Genomic DNA, 17,502 nt, shown 5'->3' with positions numbered 1-17,502 from the left:
GAGAGAGAGAGGGACCGAGACCCCCCAGACACCTGACCCAGAGAGAGAGAGAGGGACAGAGACCCCCCAGACACCTGACCCAGAGAGAGAGAGAGAGGGACAGAGACCCCCCAGACACCTGACCCAGAGAGAGAGAGAGAGGGACAGAGACCCCCCAGACACCTGACCCAGAGAGAGAGAGAGAGGGACCGACCGAGACCCCCCAGACACCTGACCCAGAGAGAGAGAGAGAGACCGAGACCCCCCAGACACCTGACCCAGAGAGAGAGAGAGAGACCGAGACCCCCCAGACACCTGACCCAGAGAGAGAGAGAGGGACCGAGACCCCCCAGACACCTGACCCAGAGAGAGAGAGAGGGACAGAGACCCCCCAGACACCTGACCCAGAGAGAGAGAGAGGGACAGAGACCCCCCAGACACCTGACCCAGAGAGAGAGAGAGGGACAGAGACCCCCCAGACACCTGACCCAGAGAGAGAGAGAGGGACCGAGACCCCCCAGACACCTGACCCAGAGAGAGAGAGAGAGGGACAGAGACCCCCCAGACACCTGACCCAGAGAGAGAGAGAGAGGGACAGAGACCCCCCAGACACCTGACCCAGAGAGAGAGAGAGGGACAGAGACCCCCCAGACACCTGACCCAGAGAGAGAGAGAGGGACAGAGACCCCCCAGACACCTGACCCAGAGAGAGAGAGAGGGACCGAGACCCCCCAGACACCTGACCCAGAGAGAGAGAGAGGGACCGAGACCCCCCAGACACCTGACCCAGAGAGAGAGAGAGAGGGACAGAGACCCCCCAGACACCTGACCCAGAGAGAGAGAGAGAGGGACAGAGACCCCCCAGACACCTGACCCAGAGAGAGAGAGAGAGGGACCGACCGAGACCCCCCAGACACCTGACCCAGAGAGAGAGAGAGAGACCGAGACCCCCCAGACACCTGACCCAGAGAGAGAGAGAGACCGAGACCCCCCAGACACCTGACCCAGAGAGAGAGAGAGAGGGACAGAGACCCCCCAGACACCTGACCCAGAGAGAGAGAGAGAGGGACCGAGACCCCCCAGACACCTGACCCAGAGAGAGAGAGAGAGGGACAGAGACCCCCCAGACACCTGACCCAGAGAGAGAGAGAGAGGGACAGAGACCCCCCAGACACCTGACCCAGAGAGAGAGAGAGAGGGACAGAGACCCCCCAGACACCTGACCCAGAGAGAGAGAGAGAGGGACCGACCGAGACCCCCCAGACACCTGACCCAGAGAGAGAGAGAGAGACCGAGACCCCCCAGACACCTGACCCAGAGAGAGAGAGAGACCGAGACCCCCCAGACACCTGACCCAGAGAGAGAGAGAGAGGGACAGAGACCCCCCAGACACCTGACCCAGAGAGAGAGAGAGAGGGACCGAGACCCCCCAGACACCTGACCCAGAGAGAGAGAGAGAGGGACAGAGACCCCCCAGACACCTGACCCAGAGAGAGAGAGAGAGAGACCGAGACCCCCCAGACACCTGACCCAGAGAGAGAGAGAGAGGGACAGAGACCCCCCAGACACCTGACCCAGAGAGAGAGAGAGAGAGGGACAGAGACCCCCCAGACACCTGACCCAGAGAGAGAGAGAGAGGGACAGAGACCCCCCAGACACCTGACCCAGAGAGAGAGAGAGGGACAGAGACCCCCCAGACACCTGACCCAGAGAGAGAGAGAGAGGGACAGAGACCCCCCAGACACCTGACCCAGAGAGAGAGAGAGAGGGACAGAGACCCCCCAGACACCTGACCCAGAGAGAGAGAGAGAGGGACAGAGACCCCCCAGACACCTGACCCAGAGAGAGAGAGAGAGGGACAGAGACCCCCCAGACACCTGACCCAGAGAGAGAGAGAGGGACCGAGACCCCCCAGACACCTGACCCAGAGAGAGAGAGAGGGACCGAGACCCCCCAGACACCTGACCCAGAGAGAGAGAGAGAGGGACCGAGACCCCCCAGACACCTGACCCAGAGAGAGAGAGAGGGACCGAGACCCCCCAGACACCTGACCCAGAGAGAGAGAGAGAGGGACCGAGACCCCCCAGACACCTGACCCAGAGAGAGAGAGGGACCGAGACCCCCCAGACACCTGACCCAGAGAGAGAGAGAGGGACCGAGACCCCCCAGACACCTGACCCAGAGAGAGAGAGAGGGACCGAGACCCCCCAGACACCTGACCCAGAGAGAGAGAGAGGGACCGAGACCCCCCAGACACCTGACCCAGAGAGAGAGAGAGAGGGACCGAGACCCCCCAGACACCTGACCCAGAGAGAGAGAGAGGGACCGAGACCCCCCAGACACCTGACCCAGAGAGAGAGAGAGAGAGGGACCGAGACCCCCCAGACACCTGACCCAGAGAGAGAGAGAGGGACCGAGACCCCCCAGACACCTGACCCAGAGAGAGAGAGAGGGGCCGAGACCCCCCAGACACCTGACCCAGAGAGAGAGAGAGAGGGACCGAGACCCCCCAGACACCTGACCCAGAGAGAGAGAGAGAGGGACAGAGACCCCCCAGACACCTGACCCAGAGAGAGAGAGAGAGACCGAGACCCCCCAGACACCTGACCCAGAGAGAGAGAGAGAGGGACAGAGACCCCCCAGACACCTGACCCAGAGAGAGAGAGAGAGGGACAGAGACCCCCCAGACACCTGACCGAGAGAGAGAGAGGGACAGAGACCCCCCAGACACCTGACCCAGAGAGAGAGAGAGGGACAGAGACCCCCCAGACACCTGACCCAGAGAGAGAGAGAGAGGGACCGAGACCCCCCAGACACCTGACCCAGAGAGAGAGAGAGAGGGACAGAGACCCCCCAGACACCTGACCCAGAGAGAGAGAGAGAGACCGAGACCCCCCAGACACCTGACCCAGAGAGAGAGAGAGAGGGACAGAGACCCCCCAGACACCTGACCCAGAGAGAGAGAGAGAGGGACAGAGACCCCCCAGACACCTGACCCAGAGAGAGAGAGAGAGGGACAGAGACCCCCCAGACACCTGACCCAGAGAGAGAGGGACAGAGACCCCCCAGACACCTGACCCAGAGAGAGAGAGAGGGACAGAGACCCCCCAGACACCTGACCCAGAGAGAGAGAGAGAGGGACCGAGACCCCCCAGACACCTGACCCAGAGAGAGAGAGAGAGGGACAGAGACCCCCCAGACACCTGACCCAGAGAGAGAGAGAGAGAGAGAGAGAGAGGGACAGAGACCCCCCAGACACCTGACCCAGAGAGAGAGAGAGGGACAGAGACCCCCCAGACACCTGACCCAGAGAGAGAGAGAGAGGGACCGAGACCCCCCAGACACCTGACCCAGAGAGAGAGAGAGAGGGACAGAGACCCCCCAGACACCTGACCCAGAGAGAGAGAGAGAGACCGAGACCCCCCAGACACCTGACCCAGAGAGAGAGAGAGAGGGACAGAGACCCCCCAGACACCTGACCCAGAGAGAGAGAGAGAGGGACAGAGACCCCCCAGACACCTGACCCAGAGAGAGAGAGAGAGGGACAGAGACCCCCCAGACACCTGACCCAGAGAGAGAGAGAGGGACAGAGACCCCCCAGACACCTGACCCAGAGAGAGAGAGAGAGGGACCGAGACCCCCCAGACACCTGACCCAGAGAGAGAGAGAGAGGGACCGAGACCCCCCAGACACCTGACCCAGAGAGAGAGAGAGGGACCGAGACCCCCCAGACACCTGACCCAGAGAGAGAGAGAGGGACCGAGACCCCCCAGACACCTGACCCAGAGAGAGAGAGAGGGACCGAGACCCCCCAGACACCTGACCCAGAGAGAGAGAGAGGGACCGAGACCCCCCAGACACCTGACCCAGAGAGAGAGAGAGAGAGAGAGAGGGACAGAGACCCCCCAGACACCTGACCCAGAGAGAGAGAGAGAGAGAGAGGGACAGAGACCCCCCAGACACCTGACCCAGAGAGAGAGAGAGAGAGAGAGAGAGGGACAGAGACCCCCCAGACACCTGACCCAGAGAGAGAGAGAGGGACCGAGACCCCCCAGACACCTGACCCAGAGAGAGAGAGAGGGACCGAGACCCCCCAGACACCTGACCCAGAGAGAGAGAGAGAGGGACCGAGACCCCCCAGACACCTGACCCAGAGAGAGAGAGAGGGACCGAGACCCCCCAGACACCTGACCCAGAGAGAGAGAGAGAGGGACCGAGACCCCCCAGACACCTGACCCAGAGAGAGAGAGGGACCGAGACCCCCCAGACACCTGACCCAGAGAGAGAGAGAGAGGGACCGAGACCCCCCAGACACCTGACCCAGAGAGAGAGAGAGGGACCGAGACCCCCCAGATACCTGACCCAGAGAGAGAGAGAGGGACCGAGACCCCCCAGACACCTGACCCAGAGAGAGAGAGAGAGGGACCGAGACCCCCCAGATACCTGACCCAGAGAGAGAGAGAGGGACCGAGACCCCCCAGATACCTGACCCAGAGAGAGAGAGAGGGACCGAGACCCCCCAGACACCTGACCCAGAGAGAGAGAGAGAGAGGGACCGAGACCCCCCAGACACCTGACCCAGAGAGAGAGAGAGGGACCGAGACCCCCCAGACACCTGACCCAGAGAGAGAGAGAGAGAAGGACCGAGACCCCCCCAGACACCTGACCCAGAGAGAGAGAGAGAGAAGGACCGAGACCCCCCCAGACACCTGACCCAGAGAGAGAGAGAGAGAAGGACCGAGACCCCCCCAGACACCTGACCCAGAGAGAGAGAGAGAGAGAGGGACCGAGACCCCCCCAGACACCTGACCCAGAGAGAGAGAGAGGGACCGAGACCCCCCAGATACCTGACCCAGAGAGAGAGAGAGGGACCGAGACCCCCCAGATACCTGACCCAGAGAGAGAGAGAGGGACCGAGACCCCCCAGACACCTGACCCAGAGAGAGAGAGAGAGGGACCGAGACCCCCCAGATACCTGACCCAGAGAGAGAGAGAGGGACCGAGACCCCCCAGATACCTGACCCAGAGAGAGAGAGAGGGACCGAGACCCCCCAGACACCTGACCCAGAGAGAGAGAGGGACCGAGACCCCCAGACACCTGACCCAGAGAGAGAGAGAGAGAGGGACCGAGACCCCCCAGACACCTGACCCAGAGAGAGAGAGAGAGAGGGACCGAGACCCCCCAGACACCTGACCCAGAGAGAGAGAGAGGGACCGAGACCCCCCAGACACCTGACCCAGAGAGAGAGAGAGAGAAGGACCGAGACCCCCCCAGACACCTGACCCAGAGAGAGAGAGAGAGAGGGACCGAGACCCCCCAAACACCTGACCCAGAGAGAGAGAGAGGGACCGAGACCCCCCAGACACCTGACCCAGAGAGAGAGAGAGGGACCGAGACCCCCCAGACACCTGACCCAGAGAGAGAGAGAGAGAGAGGGACCGAGACCCCCCAGACACCTGACCCAGAGAGAGAGAGAGAGAGAGGGACCGAGACCCCCCAGACACCTGACCCAGAGAGAGAGAGAGAGGGACCGAGACCCCCCAGACACCTGACCCAGAGAGAGAGAGAGGGACAGAGACCCCCCAGACACCTGACCCAGAGAGAGAGAGAGAGAGAGGGACCGAGACCCCCCAGACACCTGACCCAGAGAGAGAGAGAGGGGGGACCGAGACAGAGACCCCCAGACACCTGACCCAGAGAGAGAGAGAGAGAGGGACCGAGACCCCCCAGACACCTGACCCAGAGAGAGAGAGAGGAGACAGAGACCCCCCAGACACCTGACCCAGAGAGAGAGAGAGAGAGAGGGACAGAGACCCCCCAGACACCTGACCCAGAGAGAGAGAGAGAGAGAGGGACAGAGACCCCCCAGACACCTGACCCAGAGAGAGAGAGAGAGGGACAGAGACCCCCAGACACCTGACCCAGAGAGAGAGAGAGAGGGACAGAGACCCCCCAGACACCTGACCCAGAGAGAGAGAGAGAGAGAGGGACAGAGACCCCCCAGACACCTGACCCAGAGAGAGAGAGAGAGAGAGAGACAGAGACCCCCCAGACACCTGACCCAGAGAGAGAGAGAGAGAGAGAGAGGGACAGAGACCCCCCAGACACCTGACCCAGAGAGAGAGAGAGAGAGAGGGACAGAGACCCCCCAGACACCTGATCCAGAGAGAGAGAGAGGGACCGAGACTCCCCAGACACCTGATCCAGAGAGAGGAGAGGGACAAGACCCCCCAGACACCTGACCCAGAGAGAGAGAGAGAGAGAGGGACCGAGACCCCCCAGACACCTGAACCCAGAGAGAGAGAGAGGGACCGAGACCCCCCAGACACCTGACCCAGAGAAAGAGAGAGGGACCGAGACCCCCCAGACACCTGACCCAGAGAAAGAGAGAGGGACCGAGACCCCCCAGACACCTGACCCAGAGAGAGAGAGAGGGACCGAGACCCCCCAGACACCTGACCCAGAGAGAGAGAGAGGGACCGAGACCCCCCAGACACCTGACCCAGAGAGAGAGAGAGAGGGACCGAGACTCCCCAGACACCTGATCCAGAGAGAGAGAGAGGGATCGAGACCCCCCAGACACCTGACCCAGAGAGAGAGAGAGAGAGAGAGAGAGAGGGACCGAGACCCCCCAGACACCTGACCCAGAGAGAGAGAGAGAGGGACAGAGACCCCCCAGACACCTGACCCAGAGAGAGAGAGAGAGAGGGACAGAGACCCCCCCCAGACACCTGACCCAGAGAGAGAGAGAGAGAGGGACCGAGACTCCCCAGACACCTGATCCAGAGAGAGAGAGAGAGAGAGAGGGACCGAGACCCCCCAGACACCTGACCCAGAGAGAGAGAGAGGGACCGAGACCCCCCCAGACACCTGACCCAGAGAGAGAGAGAGGGACCGAGACCCCCCAGACACCTGACCCAGAGAGAGAGAGAGGGACCGAGACCCCCCAGACACCTGACCCAGAGAGAGAGAGAGGGACCGAGACCCCCCAGAGCCCCCCCCCCCCCTGTCTGCTGCGGGTGATGTAAGGGTTGTATTTACTTGTTGCTGCATTTCCTAGAAGCCGGGGGAGGTGAGGACATTGCTCGCTGTCCTGCCTGGGGTCACGCCTGTTGTTACAGTGTGGGGGAGGGGGTGCTTTGGGGTCTTTGTGGTGTAGGGTGTACGTACTGCTAGTAGAGCATCCGAGGGGGCGGGCGGGCGAGATCCGAGGGGACAGGGGGCGGGCGGGCGAGATCCGAGGGGACAGGGGGGCGGGCGGGCGAGATCCGAGGGGACAGGGGGGCGGGCGGGCGAGATCCGAGGGGACAGGGGGGCGGGCGGGCGAGATCCGAGGGGACAGGGGGGCGGGCGGGCGAGATCCGAGGGGACAGGGGGGCGGGCGGGCGAGATCCGAGGGGACAGGCGGGCGGGCGGGCGAGATCCGAGGGGACGGGCGGCGAGGGCTCTGTTCACAAGAGCTTACAATCTATGAAGTCTTCCCACATGGTGTTTTTCTCACGTATTTCAACGTATCCAAAACACAAGTGGGAGGGGGGTCTGTCTGAAACGGATGCGTTTTGGCCAAAGCCCCTCCCACTTTCGTTTTGGATACGTTTAAAAACGCGATGTTCACTTGCGGCACTAGACCTGTGGGTGAAAACACACGTGGCTTTTTTAGGCCGTTTTCAGATCGTTAAAAACTCATACGTTTTTGTCCGGTTTTCCGAATTTGCGCAATCAAAAACTAACAAAAACGCATGCGTTTTTAACGATCTGAAAACGGCCTAAAAACGCCACGTGTGTCTTCACCCTGTGGCTGACCCTTGGTGGAGCTCGTTAGTGAGCGCTCGTTAGACATAATCGGATTACTTGTAATTGCCGGTCCTGTTTCCTGTCTCCAGGCGACTCGCGATGAGGGACATGGAGAAATGCTCCGCCGCCAACGTCTACACCAAAGTGCCGGATGGAGGATGGGGCTGGGTCGTGGCTCTGGCCTTCTTCTTTGTGGAGGTCTTCACCTATGGGGTCCTCAAGTCTTTTGGGGTGTTCTTTAAGGACCTAATGGTCTACTTTGAAGAAAGCAACAGCCGGATATCGTGGATCGTCTCCATCTGCATCTTTGTCATGACGTTCACGGGTGAGTCTTGTGCGGAGGTGACCTGTCCAGTGACACGCTCAACATGGGGGGGGGGGGGGGGTCTGTCCAGGTATGGTGTAGAGCTGCTATGTGCTCGGGGGGGGGGGGGAGGTGACTCTTCATCACTGCTATCCTCACATGGGGGGGGGGGTGACTCTTCATCACTGCTATCTTCACATGGGGGGGTGACTCTTCATCACTGCTATCCTCACATGGGGGGGTGACTCTTCATCACTGCTATCTTCACATGGGGGGGTGACTCTTCATCACTGCTATCTTCACATAGGGGGTGACTCTTCATCACTGCTATCCTCACATGGTTTGGGGGGGGGGGTGACTCTTCATCACTGCTATCCTCACGTGGGGGGGGGTGACTCTTCGTCACTGCTATCCTCACATGGGTGGGGGGGGGTGACTCTTCATCACTGCTATCCTCACATGGGGGGGGGGGTGACTCTTCATCACTGCTATCTTCACATGGGGGGGTGACTCTTCATCACTGCTATCCTCACATGGGGGGGTGACTCTTCATCACTGCTATCTTCACATGGGGGGGTGACTCTTCATCACTGCTATCTTCACATAGGGGGTGACTCTTCATCACTGCTATCCTCACATGGTTTGGGGGGGGGGTGACTCTTCATCACTGCTATCCTCACGTGGGGGGGGGTGACTCTTCGTCACTGCTATCCTCACATGGGTGGGGGGGGGGTGACTCTTCATCACTGCTATCCTCACATGGTTGGGGGGGGGAGGTGACTCTTCGTCACTGCTATCCTCACATGGTTGGGGGGGGGGGAGGTGACTCTTCATCACTGCTATCCTCACGTGGGGGGGGGGGTGACTCTTCGTCACTGCTATCCTCACATGGTTTGGGGGGGGGGTGACTCTTCGTCACTGCTATCCTCACATGGGTGGGGGGGGGGTGACTCTTCATCACTGCTATCCTCACATGGGTGGGGGGGGGTGACTCTTCATCACTGCTATCCTCACATGGTTGGGGGGGGGGTGACTCTTCGTCACTGCTATCCTCACATGGTTGGGGGGGGGGTGACTCTTCGTCACTGCTATCCTCACATGGTTGGGGGGGGGAGGTGACTCTTCGTCACTGCTATCCTCACATGGGTGGGGGGGGGTGACTCTTCGTCACTGCTATCCTCACATGGGTGGGGGGGGGGTGACTCTTCATCACTGCTATCCTCACATGGTTGGGGGGGGGGGCGACTCTTCGTCACTGCTATCCTCACATGGTTGGGGGGGGGGTGACTCTTCGTCACTGCTATCCTCACATGGTTGGGGGGGGGTGACTCTTCGTCACTGCTATCCTCACATGGTTGGGGGGGGGGGGGTGACTCTTCGTCACTGCTATCCTCACATGGGTGGGGGGGGGGTGACTCTTCGTCACTGCTATCCTCACATGGGTGGGGGGGGGTGACTCTTCGTCACTGCTATCCTCACATGGTTGGGGGGGGGGGTGACTCTTCGTCACTGCTATCCTCACATGGGTGGGGGGGGGTGACTCTTCGTCACTGCTATCCTCACATGGTTGGGGGGGGGGAGGTGACTCTTCGTCACTGCTATCCTCACATGGTTGGGGGGGGGAGGTGTCTCTTCGTCACTGCTATCCTCACATGGGTGGGGGGGGGGGGAGGTGACTCTTCATCACTGCTATCCTCACATGGTTGGGGGGGGGGGGGAGGTGACTCTTCATCACTGCTATCTTCACATGGTTTGGGGGGGGGGGTGACTCTTCGTCACTGCTATCCTCACATGGTTGGGGGGGGGGGGAGGTGACTCTTCGTCACTGCTATCCTCACATGGGTGGGGGGGGTGACTCTTCGTCACTGCTATCCTCACATGGGTGGGGGGGGGGTGACTCTTCATCACTGCTATCCTCACATGGTTGGGGGGGGGGGGAGGTGACTCTTCGTCACTGCTATCCTCACATGGTTTGGGGGGGGGGGTGACTCTTCGTCACTGCTATCCTCACATGGGGGCGCTGTGTTTTGTCTCCTGTAGCCCCACTCTCCACAGTCCTCAGTAACCGCTTTGGGCATCGGCCGGTGGTAATGTTCGGGGGTCTCCTCGTCGGCCTGGGCACCATGGCAGCATCGTTTGCTCGTAACATTGTTGAGATGTACATCAGCATTGGAGTGGTGTGTGGTAAGTGTAGACTCGCCGGGGATCCTGCACGTGACGGGCTGATGTGACTGAGGAGTAATGTGAGTTGTGTGTTTCAGGTCTTGGCTTCTGTCTCAGCTTCCTCCCCACCGTCACCATCCTGTCCCAGTACTTTGAGCGGCGGCGCTCCCTGGTCACCGCCGCGGCCTCCACTGGAGAATGCTTCGCCATGTTTGCCTTTGCACCAGGTGGGATATCGCTTTACTTCCCCTAGTAACGGCTCAAGCCTTGCTCTCACTATGATGACCGCTGGGGGCCTTCAGGACGTGTCTTCTGATGAATTGCCCCTGATTGTTGTGCTTTTCTTCCAGCCATCACAGCACTGAATGATCGGGTTGGGTGGAGGTACTGTCTCCTGACCATCGGGGCCCTGCAGCTGAACATCGTAGTCTGCGGAGCGCTACTCAGGCCGATAGTCATCAAATTGCAAGAAGAAAAGAAGGAGCAGCTGGAGAGCGCCTACATGCTGGAGAATGAGAAGACTCTCACCTCGCTGGACTCCATAGACTCTGGGGTAGAAGTATCTACTTCACCCAAAAACACCCCAACCAATGTGAAGTCTGAGAAGAGAAGCAAAGTGTTAGCGGAGGAGCAGCCGGAGGCTCAGCACAAGGCACCTCCGCTCCTGGACTTCTCCGTCCTGAGGGACCCCAGCTTCATCTGCTATGCACTGTTTGGTCTCTTTGCCACCCTGGGGTTCTTTGCTCCGTCGCTGTACATCATCCCGCTGAGCCTGAGCCTGGGCATAGACAAGGACCGCTCTGCCTACATGCTGTCCACCATGGCCATTGCAGAGGTGTTCGGCAGGATCGGGGCAGGCTGGCTCCTCAATAAGAAGCCCATCCGGAAGATCTACATTGAGCTTGTGTTTGTGCTGCTGATCTGCCTCTCCCTGGTGGCATTCCCTTTTGCCTGTGACTTCTGGGGTCTCCTGGTGTGCAGCATGTTCTTCGGGTGTATGCTGGGCACGGTGGCGGGCACGCACATTCCTCTGCTGGCTGAAGATGATGTTGTGGGCATTGAGAAGATGTCCTCTGCTGTAGGAGTCTATGTCTTCATCCAAAGCATCTCAGGGCTGGCCGGCCCACCACTTGGAGGTAAGACACTGCTCCCTGTTGTGGGGTCTGGTGGCCGTGGCCACTGCTATAAGTAAAGGGGTCTTCCCACTTCGGCACATTAATGTCTGCTTGCTGTATTTCTATAGAAAACTTCTATGTTTACTTCCAGTGGAGAGAAATCTGACCCTGGTCACACAGGTGCACAGCTCGTTAGTATCATAGAGTGGGCGGAGAGTGTGTGCCGCGCGACCAGGCTCCGATTTCTGTCCACTGGAAATAAACATAGAAGCTTTCTATAGCAGGACAGCAAGCAGAGATCTAGAAAACCGGGAGGAATTGATCCAGAAAGTATATTGGAAAATTGTATAACTTTTCATTATACAAACAATAACATTAATTTGCTGAAATGGGACAAAGCCTTTAATAACCCTGACATTGGGTGGAGGTCTGGGGGTCACCAGCCTGATCATGGGGTAATAGTAGAGACGCTCTGGGACACGGTATGGGTTGCTGGTATTTCTGTGCTGCGTGGACCTTCCTTCCTGACCTGAAGTCTACTTTATTCAACCTCTTTAATCTAGGTCTAGGCTGCACCACAAACGTGCGCCAAAAAGTGGAGTAGAGTGTTTAAACGGTTGGCAGAGGAGAGGACAAGACGCAAGAGGCCAGACTTCTGTATTTGTTCTTTTTGGAACAAGTAGAAAGTTAATCTGCCTCGTGTGAGAATACTTGCCCCCAGGACGTGGGTGTCTGACGTGTTCCCCTTCCTCCCCGTGTCATGCTCTGGTCCTTCCAGTCATGGGTCTTGTCGGGCCTGTGGTCCCCCCTAATATCTGGGTCATGGGTGCTTTGTGACTTTGGGGGAGGGTGGATGTGTAGGGTTGCTACCCAGAGACGTATCATGATGCTCAATACCAATACTTAATAGCTGGATTCAGCGTTAAGGGCGCAGTCACATGGGTCACATATACACTGCGGTTAGGAACTCAATGCAAATGTCTGGGGGCGGAGCTCAGCCCAATCGCACAGACAAAACGCACATGATCAGTAACAATCAACCAGCTTTTTGCAAGGAGAGTTGTAGTTTTATCATTTTATATATATTGTGAAGGTTGTCCTGTTCATGTTAACATAAAATGTATAATTAGTCTTATACATTTCTATTAATATAACTATTCATTATATGGTTAAAAAACCAGAATGTAGTAATATATAGAAAATCTGAGGAGATCCCTCTCCATATACCAGTGCAAGGAGCATGTCACAGTGTAATACCATAGTCTAGTGGATGGGGGCGCTGTACCTCTATATACCAGTGCATGGAGCAGGTGTCACAGTGTAACTCTATGGAGGCTCTAGTGATATAACATCCCCCCAGTGTAACCAGTAATACCATAGTCTAGTGGATGGGGGCGCTGTATCTCTATATACCAGTGCATGGAGCCTGTGTCACAGTGTAACTCTATGGAGGCTCTAGTGATATAACATCCCCCAGTGTAACCAGTAATACCATAGTCTAGTGGATGGGGGCGCTGTATCTCTATATACCAGTGCATGGAGCCTGTGTCACAGTGTAACTCTATGGAGGCTCTAGTGATATAACATCCCCCAGTGTAACCAGTAATACCATAGTCTAGTGGATGGGGGTGCTGTACCTCTATATACCAGTGCATGGAGCAGGTGTCACAGTGTAACTCTATGGAGGCTCTAGTGATATAACATCCCCCAGTGTAACCAGTAATACCATAGGCTAGTGGATGGGGGCACTGTATCTCTATATACCAGTGCATGGAGCCGGTGTCACAGTGTAACTCTATGGAGGCTCTAGTGATATAACATCCCCCAGTGTAACCAGTAATACCATAGTCTAGAGGATGGGGGCGCTGTACCTCTATATACCAGTGCATGGAGCAGGTGTCACAGTGTAACTCTATGGAGTCTCTAGTGATATAACATCCCCCCAGTGTAACCAGTAATACCATAGTCTAGTGGATGGGGGCGCTGTATCTCTATATACCAGTGCATGGAGCCTGTGTCACAGTGTAACTCTATGGAGGCTCTAGTGATATAACATCCCCCAGTGTAACCAGTAATACCATAGTCTAGTGGATGGGGGCGCTGTACCTCTATATACCAGTGCATGGAGCAGGAGTCACAGTGTAACTCTATGGAGGCTCTAGTGATATAACATCCCCCCCAGTGTAACCAGTAATACCATAGTCTAGTGGATGGGGGCGCTGTACCTCTATATACCAGTGCATGGAGCCTGTGTCACAGTGTAACTCTATGGAGGCTCTAGTGATATAACACCCCCCAGTGTAACCAGTAATACCATAGTCTAGTGGATGGGGGCGCTGTACCTATATATACCAGTGCATGGAGCCGGTGTCACAGTGTAACTCTATGGAGGCTCTAGTGATATAACACCCCCCAGTGTAACCAGTAATACCATAGTCTAGTGGATGGGGGCGCTGTATCTCTATATACCAGTGCATGGAGCAGGTGTCACAGTGTAACTCTATGGAGGCTCTAGTGATATAACATCCCCCAGTGTAACCAGTAATACCATAGTCTAGTGGATGGGGGCGCTGTATCTCTATATACCAATGCATGGAGCCTGTGTCACAGTGTAACTCTATGGAGGCTCTAGTGATATAACATCCCCCAGTGTAACCAGTAATACCATAGTCTAGTGGATGGGGGCACTGTATCTCTATATACCAGTGCATGGAGCAGGTGTCACAGTGTAACTCTATGGAGGCTCTAGTGATATAACATCCCCCAGTGTAACCAGTAATACCATAGTCTAGTGGATGGGGGCGCTGTACCTCTATATACCAGTGCATGGAGCAGGTGTCACAGTGTAACTCTATGGAGGCTCTAGTGATATAACATCCCCCAGTGTAACCAGTAATACCATAGTCTAGTGGATGGGGGCGCTGTATCTCTATATACCAGTGCATGGAGCCTGTGTCACAGTGTAACTCTATGGGGGCTCTAGTGATATAACATCCCCCAGTGTAACCAGTAATACCATAGTCTAGTGGATGGGGGCGCTGTATCTCTATATACCAGTGCATGGAGCAGGTGTCACAGTGTAACTCTATGGAGACTCTAGTGATATAACATCCCCCAGTGTAACCAGTAATACCATAGTCTAGTGGATGGGGGCGCTGTATCTCTATATACCAATGCATGGAGCCTGTGTCACAGTGTAACTCTATGGAGGCTCTAGTGATATAACATCCCCCAGTGTAACCAGTAATACCATAGTCTAGTGGATGGGGGCGCTGTATCTCTATATACCAATGCATGGAGCCTGTGTCACAGTGTAACTCTATGGAGGCTCTAGTGATATAACATCCCCCAGTGTAACCAGTAATACCATAGTCTAGTGGATGGGGGCACTGTATCTCTATATACCAGTGCATGGAGCAGGTGTCACAGTGTAACTCTATGGAGGCTCTAGTGATATAACATCCCCCAGTGTAACCAGTAATACCATAGTCTAGTGGATGGGGGCGCTGTACCTCTATATACCAGTGCATGGAGCAGGTGTCACAGTGTAACTCTATGGAGGCTCTAGTGATATAACATCCCCCCAGTGTAACCAGTAATACCATAGTCTAGTGGATGGGGGCGCTGTATCTCTATATACCAGTGCATGGAGCAGGAGTCACAGTGTAACTCTATGGAGGCTCTAGTGATATAACATCCCCCAGTGTAACCAGTAATACCATAGTCTAGTGGATGGGGGCGCTGTATCTCTATATACCAATGCATGGAGCCTGTGTCACAGTGTAACTCTATGGAGGCTCTAGTGATATAACATCCCCCAGTGTAACCAGTAATACCATAGTCTAGTGGATGGGGGCGCTGTATCTCTATATACCAATGCATGGAGCCTGTGTCACAGTGTAACTCTATGGAGGCTCTAGTGATATAACATCCCCCAGTGTAACCAGTAATACCATAGTCTAGTGGATGGGGGCGCTGTATCTCTATATACCAATGCATGGAGCCTGTGTCACAGTGTAACTCTATGGAGGCTCTAGTGATATAACATCCCCCAGTGTAACCAGTAATACCATAGTCTAGTGGATGGGGGCACTGTATCTCTATATACCAGTGCATGGAGCAGGTGTCACAGTGTAACTCTATGGAGGCTCTAGTGATATAACATCCCCTAGTGTAACCAGTAATACCATAGTCTAGTGGATGGGGGCGCTGTACCTCTATATACCAGTGCATGGAGCAGGTGTCACAGTGTAACTCTATGGAGGCTCTAGTGATATAACATCCCCCAGTGTAACCAGTAATACCATAGTCTAGTGGATGGGGGCGCTGTATCTCTATATACCAGTGCATGGAGCCTGTGTCACAGTGTAACTCTATGGGGGCTCTAGTGATATAACATCCCCCAGTGTAACCAGTAATACCATAGTCTAGTGGATGGGGGCGCTGTATCTCTATATACCAGTGCATGGAGCAGGTGTCACAGTGTAACTCTATGGAGGCTCTAGTGATATAACACCCCCCAGTGTAACCAGTAATACCATAGTCTAGTGGATGGGGGCGCTGTATCTCTATATACCAGTGCATGGAGCCTGTGTCACAGTGTAACCCTATGGAGGCTCTAGTGATATAACATCCCCCCAGTGTAACCAGTAATACCATAGTCTAGTGGATGGGGGCGCTGTACCTCTATATACCAGGGCATGGAGCAGGTGTCACAGTGTAACTCTATGGAGGCTCTAGTGATATAACATCCCCCAGTGTAACCAGTAATACCATAGTCTAGTGGATGGGGGCGCTGTACCTCTATATACCAGTGCATGGAGCAGGTGTCACAGTGTAACTCTATGGAGGCTCTAGTGATATAACATCCCCCAGTGTAACCAGTAATACCATAGTCTAGTGGATGGGGGCGCTGTATCTCTATATACCAGGGCATGGAGCCTGTGTCACAGTGTAACTCTATTGAGGCTCTAGTGATATAACATCCCCCAGTGTAACCAGTAATACCATAGTCTAGTGGATGGGGGCGCTGTACCTCTATATACCAGTGCATGGAGCAGGTGTCACAGTGTAACTCTATGGAGGCTCTAGTGATATAACATCCCCCAGTGTAACTAGTAATACCATAGTCTAGTGGATGGGGGCGCTGTACCTCTATATACCAGTGCATGGAGCCTGTGTCACAGTGTAACTCTATGGAGGCTCTAGTGATATAACATCCCCCCCAGTGTAACCAGTAATACCATAGTCTAGTGGATGGGGGCGCTGTACCTCTATATACCAGTGCATGGAGCAGGTGTCACAGTGTAACTCTATGGAGGCTCTAGTGATATAACATCCCCCCAGTGTAACCAGTAATACCATAGTCTGGTGGATGGGGGCGCTGTACCTCTATATACCAGTGCATGGAGCAGGTGTCACAGTGTAACTCTATGGGGGCTCTAGTGATATAACATCCCCCAGTGTAACCAGTAATACCATAGTCTAGTGGATGGGGGCGCTGTATCTCTATATACCAGTGCATGGAGCAGGTGTCACAGTGTAACTCTATGGAGGCTCTAGTGATATAACATCCCCCAGTGTAACCAGTAATACCATAGTCTAGTGGGTGGGGGCGCTGTATCTCTATATACCAGTGCATGGAGCCTGTGTCACAGTGTAACTCTATGGAGGCTCTAGTGATATAACATCCCCCAGTGTAACCAGTAATACCATAGTCTAGAGGATGGGGGCGCTGTATCTCTACCAGTGCATGGATCAGGTGTCACAGTGTAACTCTATGGAGGCTCTAGTGATATAACATCCCCCAGTGTAACCAGTAATACCATAGTCTAGAGGATGGGGGCGCTGTATCTCTACCAGTGCATGGATCAGGTGTCACAGTGTAACTCTATGGAGGCTCTAGTGATATAACATCCCCCAGTGTAACCAGTAATACCATAGTCTAGTGGATGGGGGCGCTGTACCTCTACATACCAGTGCATGGAGCCTGTGTCACAGTGTAACTCTATGGAGGCTCTAGTGATATAACATCCCCCAGTGTAACCAGTAATACCATAGTCTAGTGGATGGGGGCGCTGTACCTCTATATACCAGTGCATGGGGCCTGTGTCACAGTGTAACTCTATGGAGGCTCTAGTGATATA

At 55.8% G+C, this 17,502-nt stretch overlaps 2 protein-coding genes across 4 annotated transcripts in view; one reads left to right on the top strand and one right to left on the bottom strand.

The window, feature by feature from the left end:
* ARSG (arylsulfatase G) overlaps positions 1 to 17,502 on the bottom strand; it is a 120,029-nt gene that overhangs the window by 80,900 nt on the left and 21,627 nt on the right. The window lies entirely within an intron of this gene.
* The window catches only part of SLC16A6 (solute carrier family 16 member 6), a 45,632-nt gene that overhangs the window by 16,656 nt on the left and 11,474 nt on the right, over positions 1 to 17,502 (top strand). For all 3 annotated transcript variants that reach the window (XM_072131771.1, XM_072131770.1, XM_072131769.1), the window contains exons 2-5: positions 7,864 to 8,099; positions 10,119 to 10,262; positions 10,340 to 10,468; positions 10,592 to 11,377. In XM_072131771.1, coding sequence (XP_071987872.1) covers positions 7,874 to 8,099; positions 10,119 to 10,262; positions 10,340 to 10,468; positions 10,592 to 11,377 — 1,285 coding nt within the window. In that variant the 5' untranslated portion in view covers positions 7,864 to 7,873. The remainder of the gene's footprint in view (positions 1 to 7,863; positions 8,100 to 10,118; positions 10,263 to 10,339; positions 10,469 to 10,591; positions 11,378 to 17,502) is intronic.

The sequence above is a fragment of the Engystomops pustulosus genome, unplaced genomic scaffold (assembly GCF_040894005.1).
Source record: "Engystomops pustulosus unplaced genomic scaffold, aEngPut4.maternal MAT_SCAFFOLD_141, whole genome shotgun sequence".
Taxonomy (NCBI): domain Eukaryota; kingdom Metazoa; phylum Chordata; class Amphibia; order Anura; family Leptodactylidae; genus Engystomops; species Engystomops pustulosus.
Note: the sequence above shows the minus strand (reverse complement) of the source record. Positions and strands in the feature narration are given on the sequence as shown.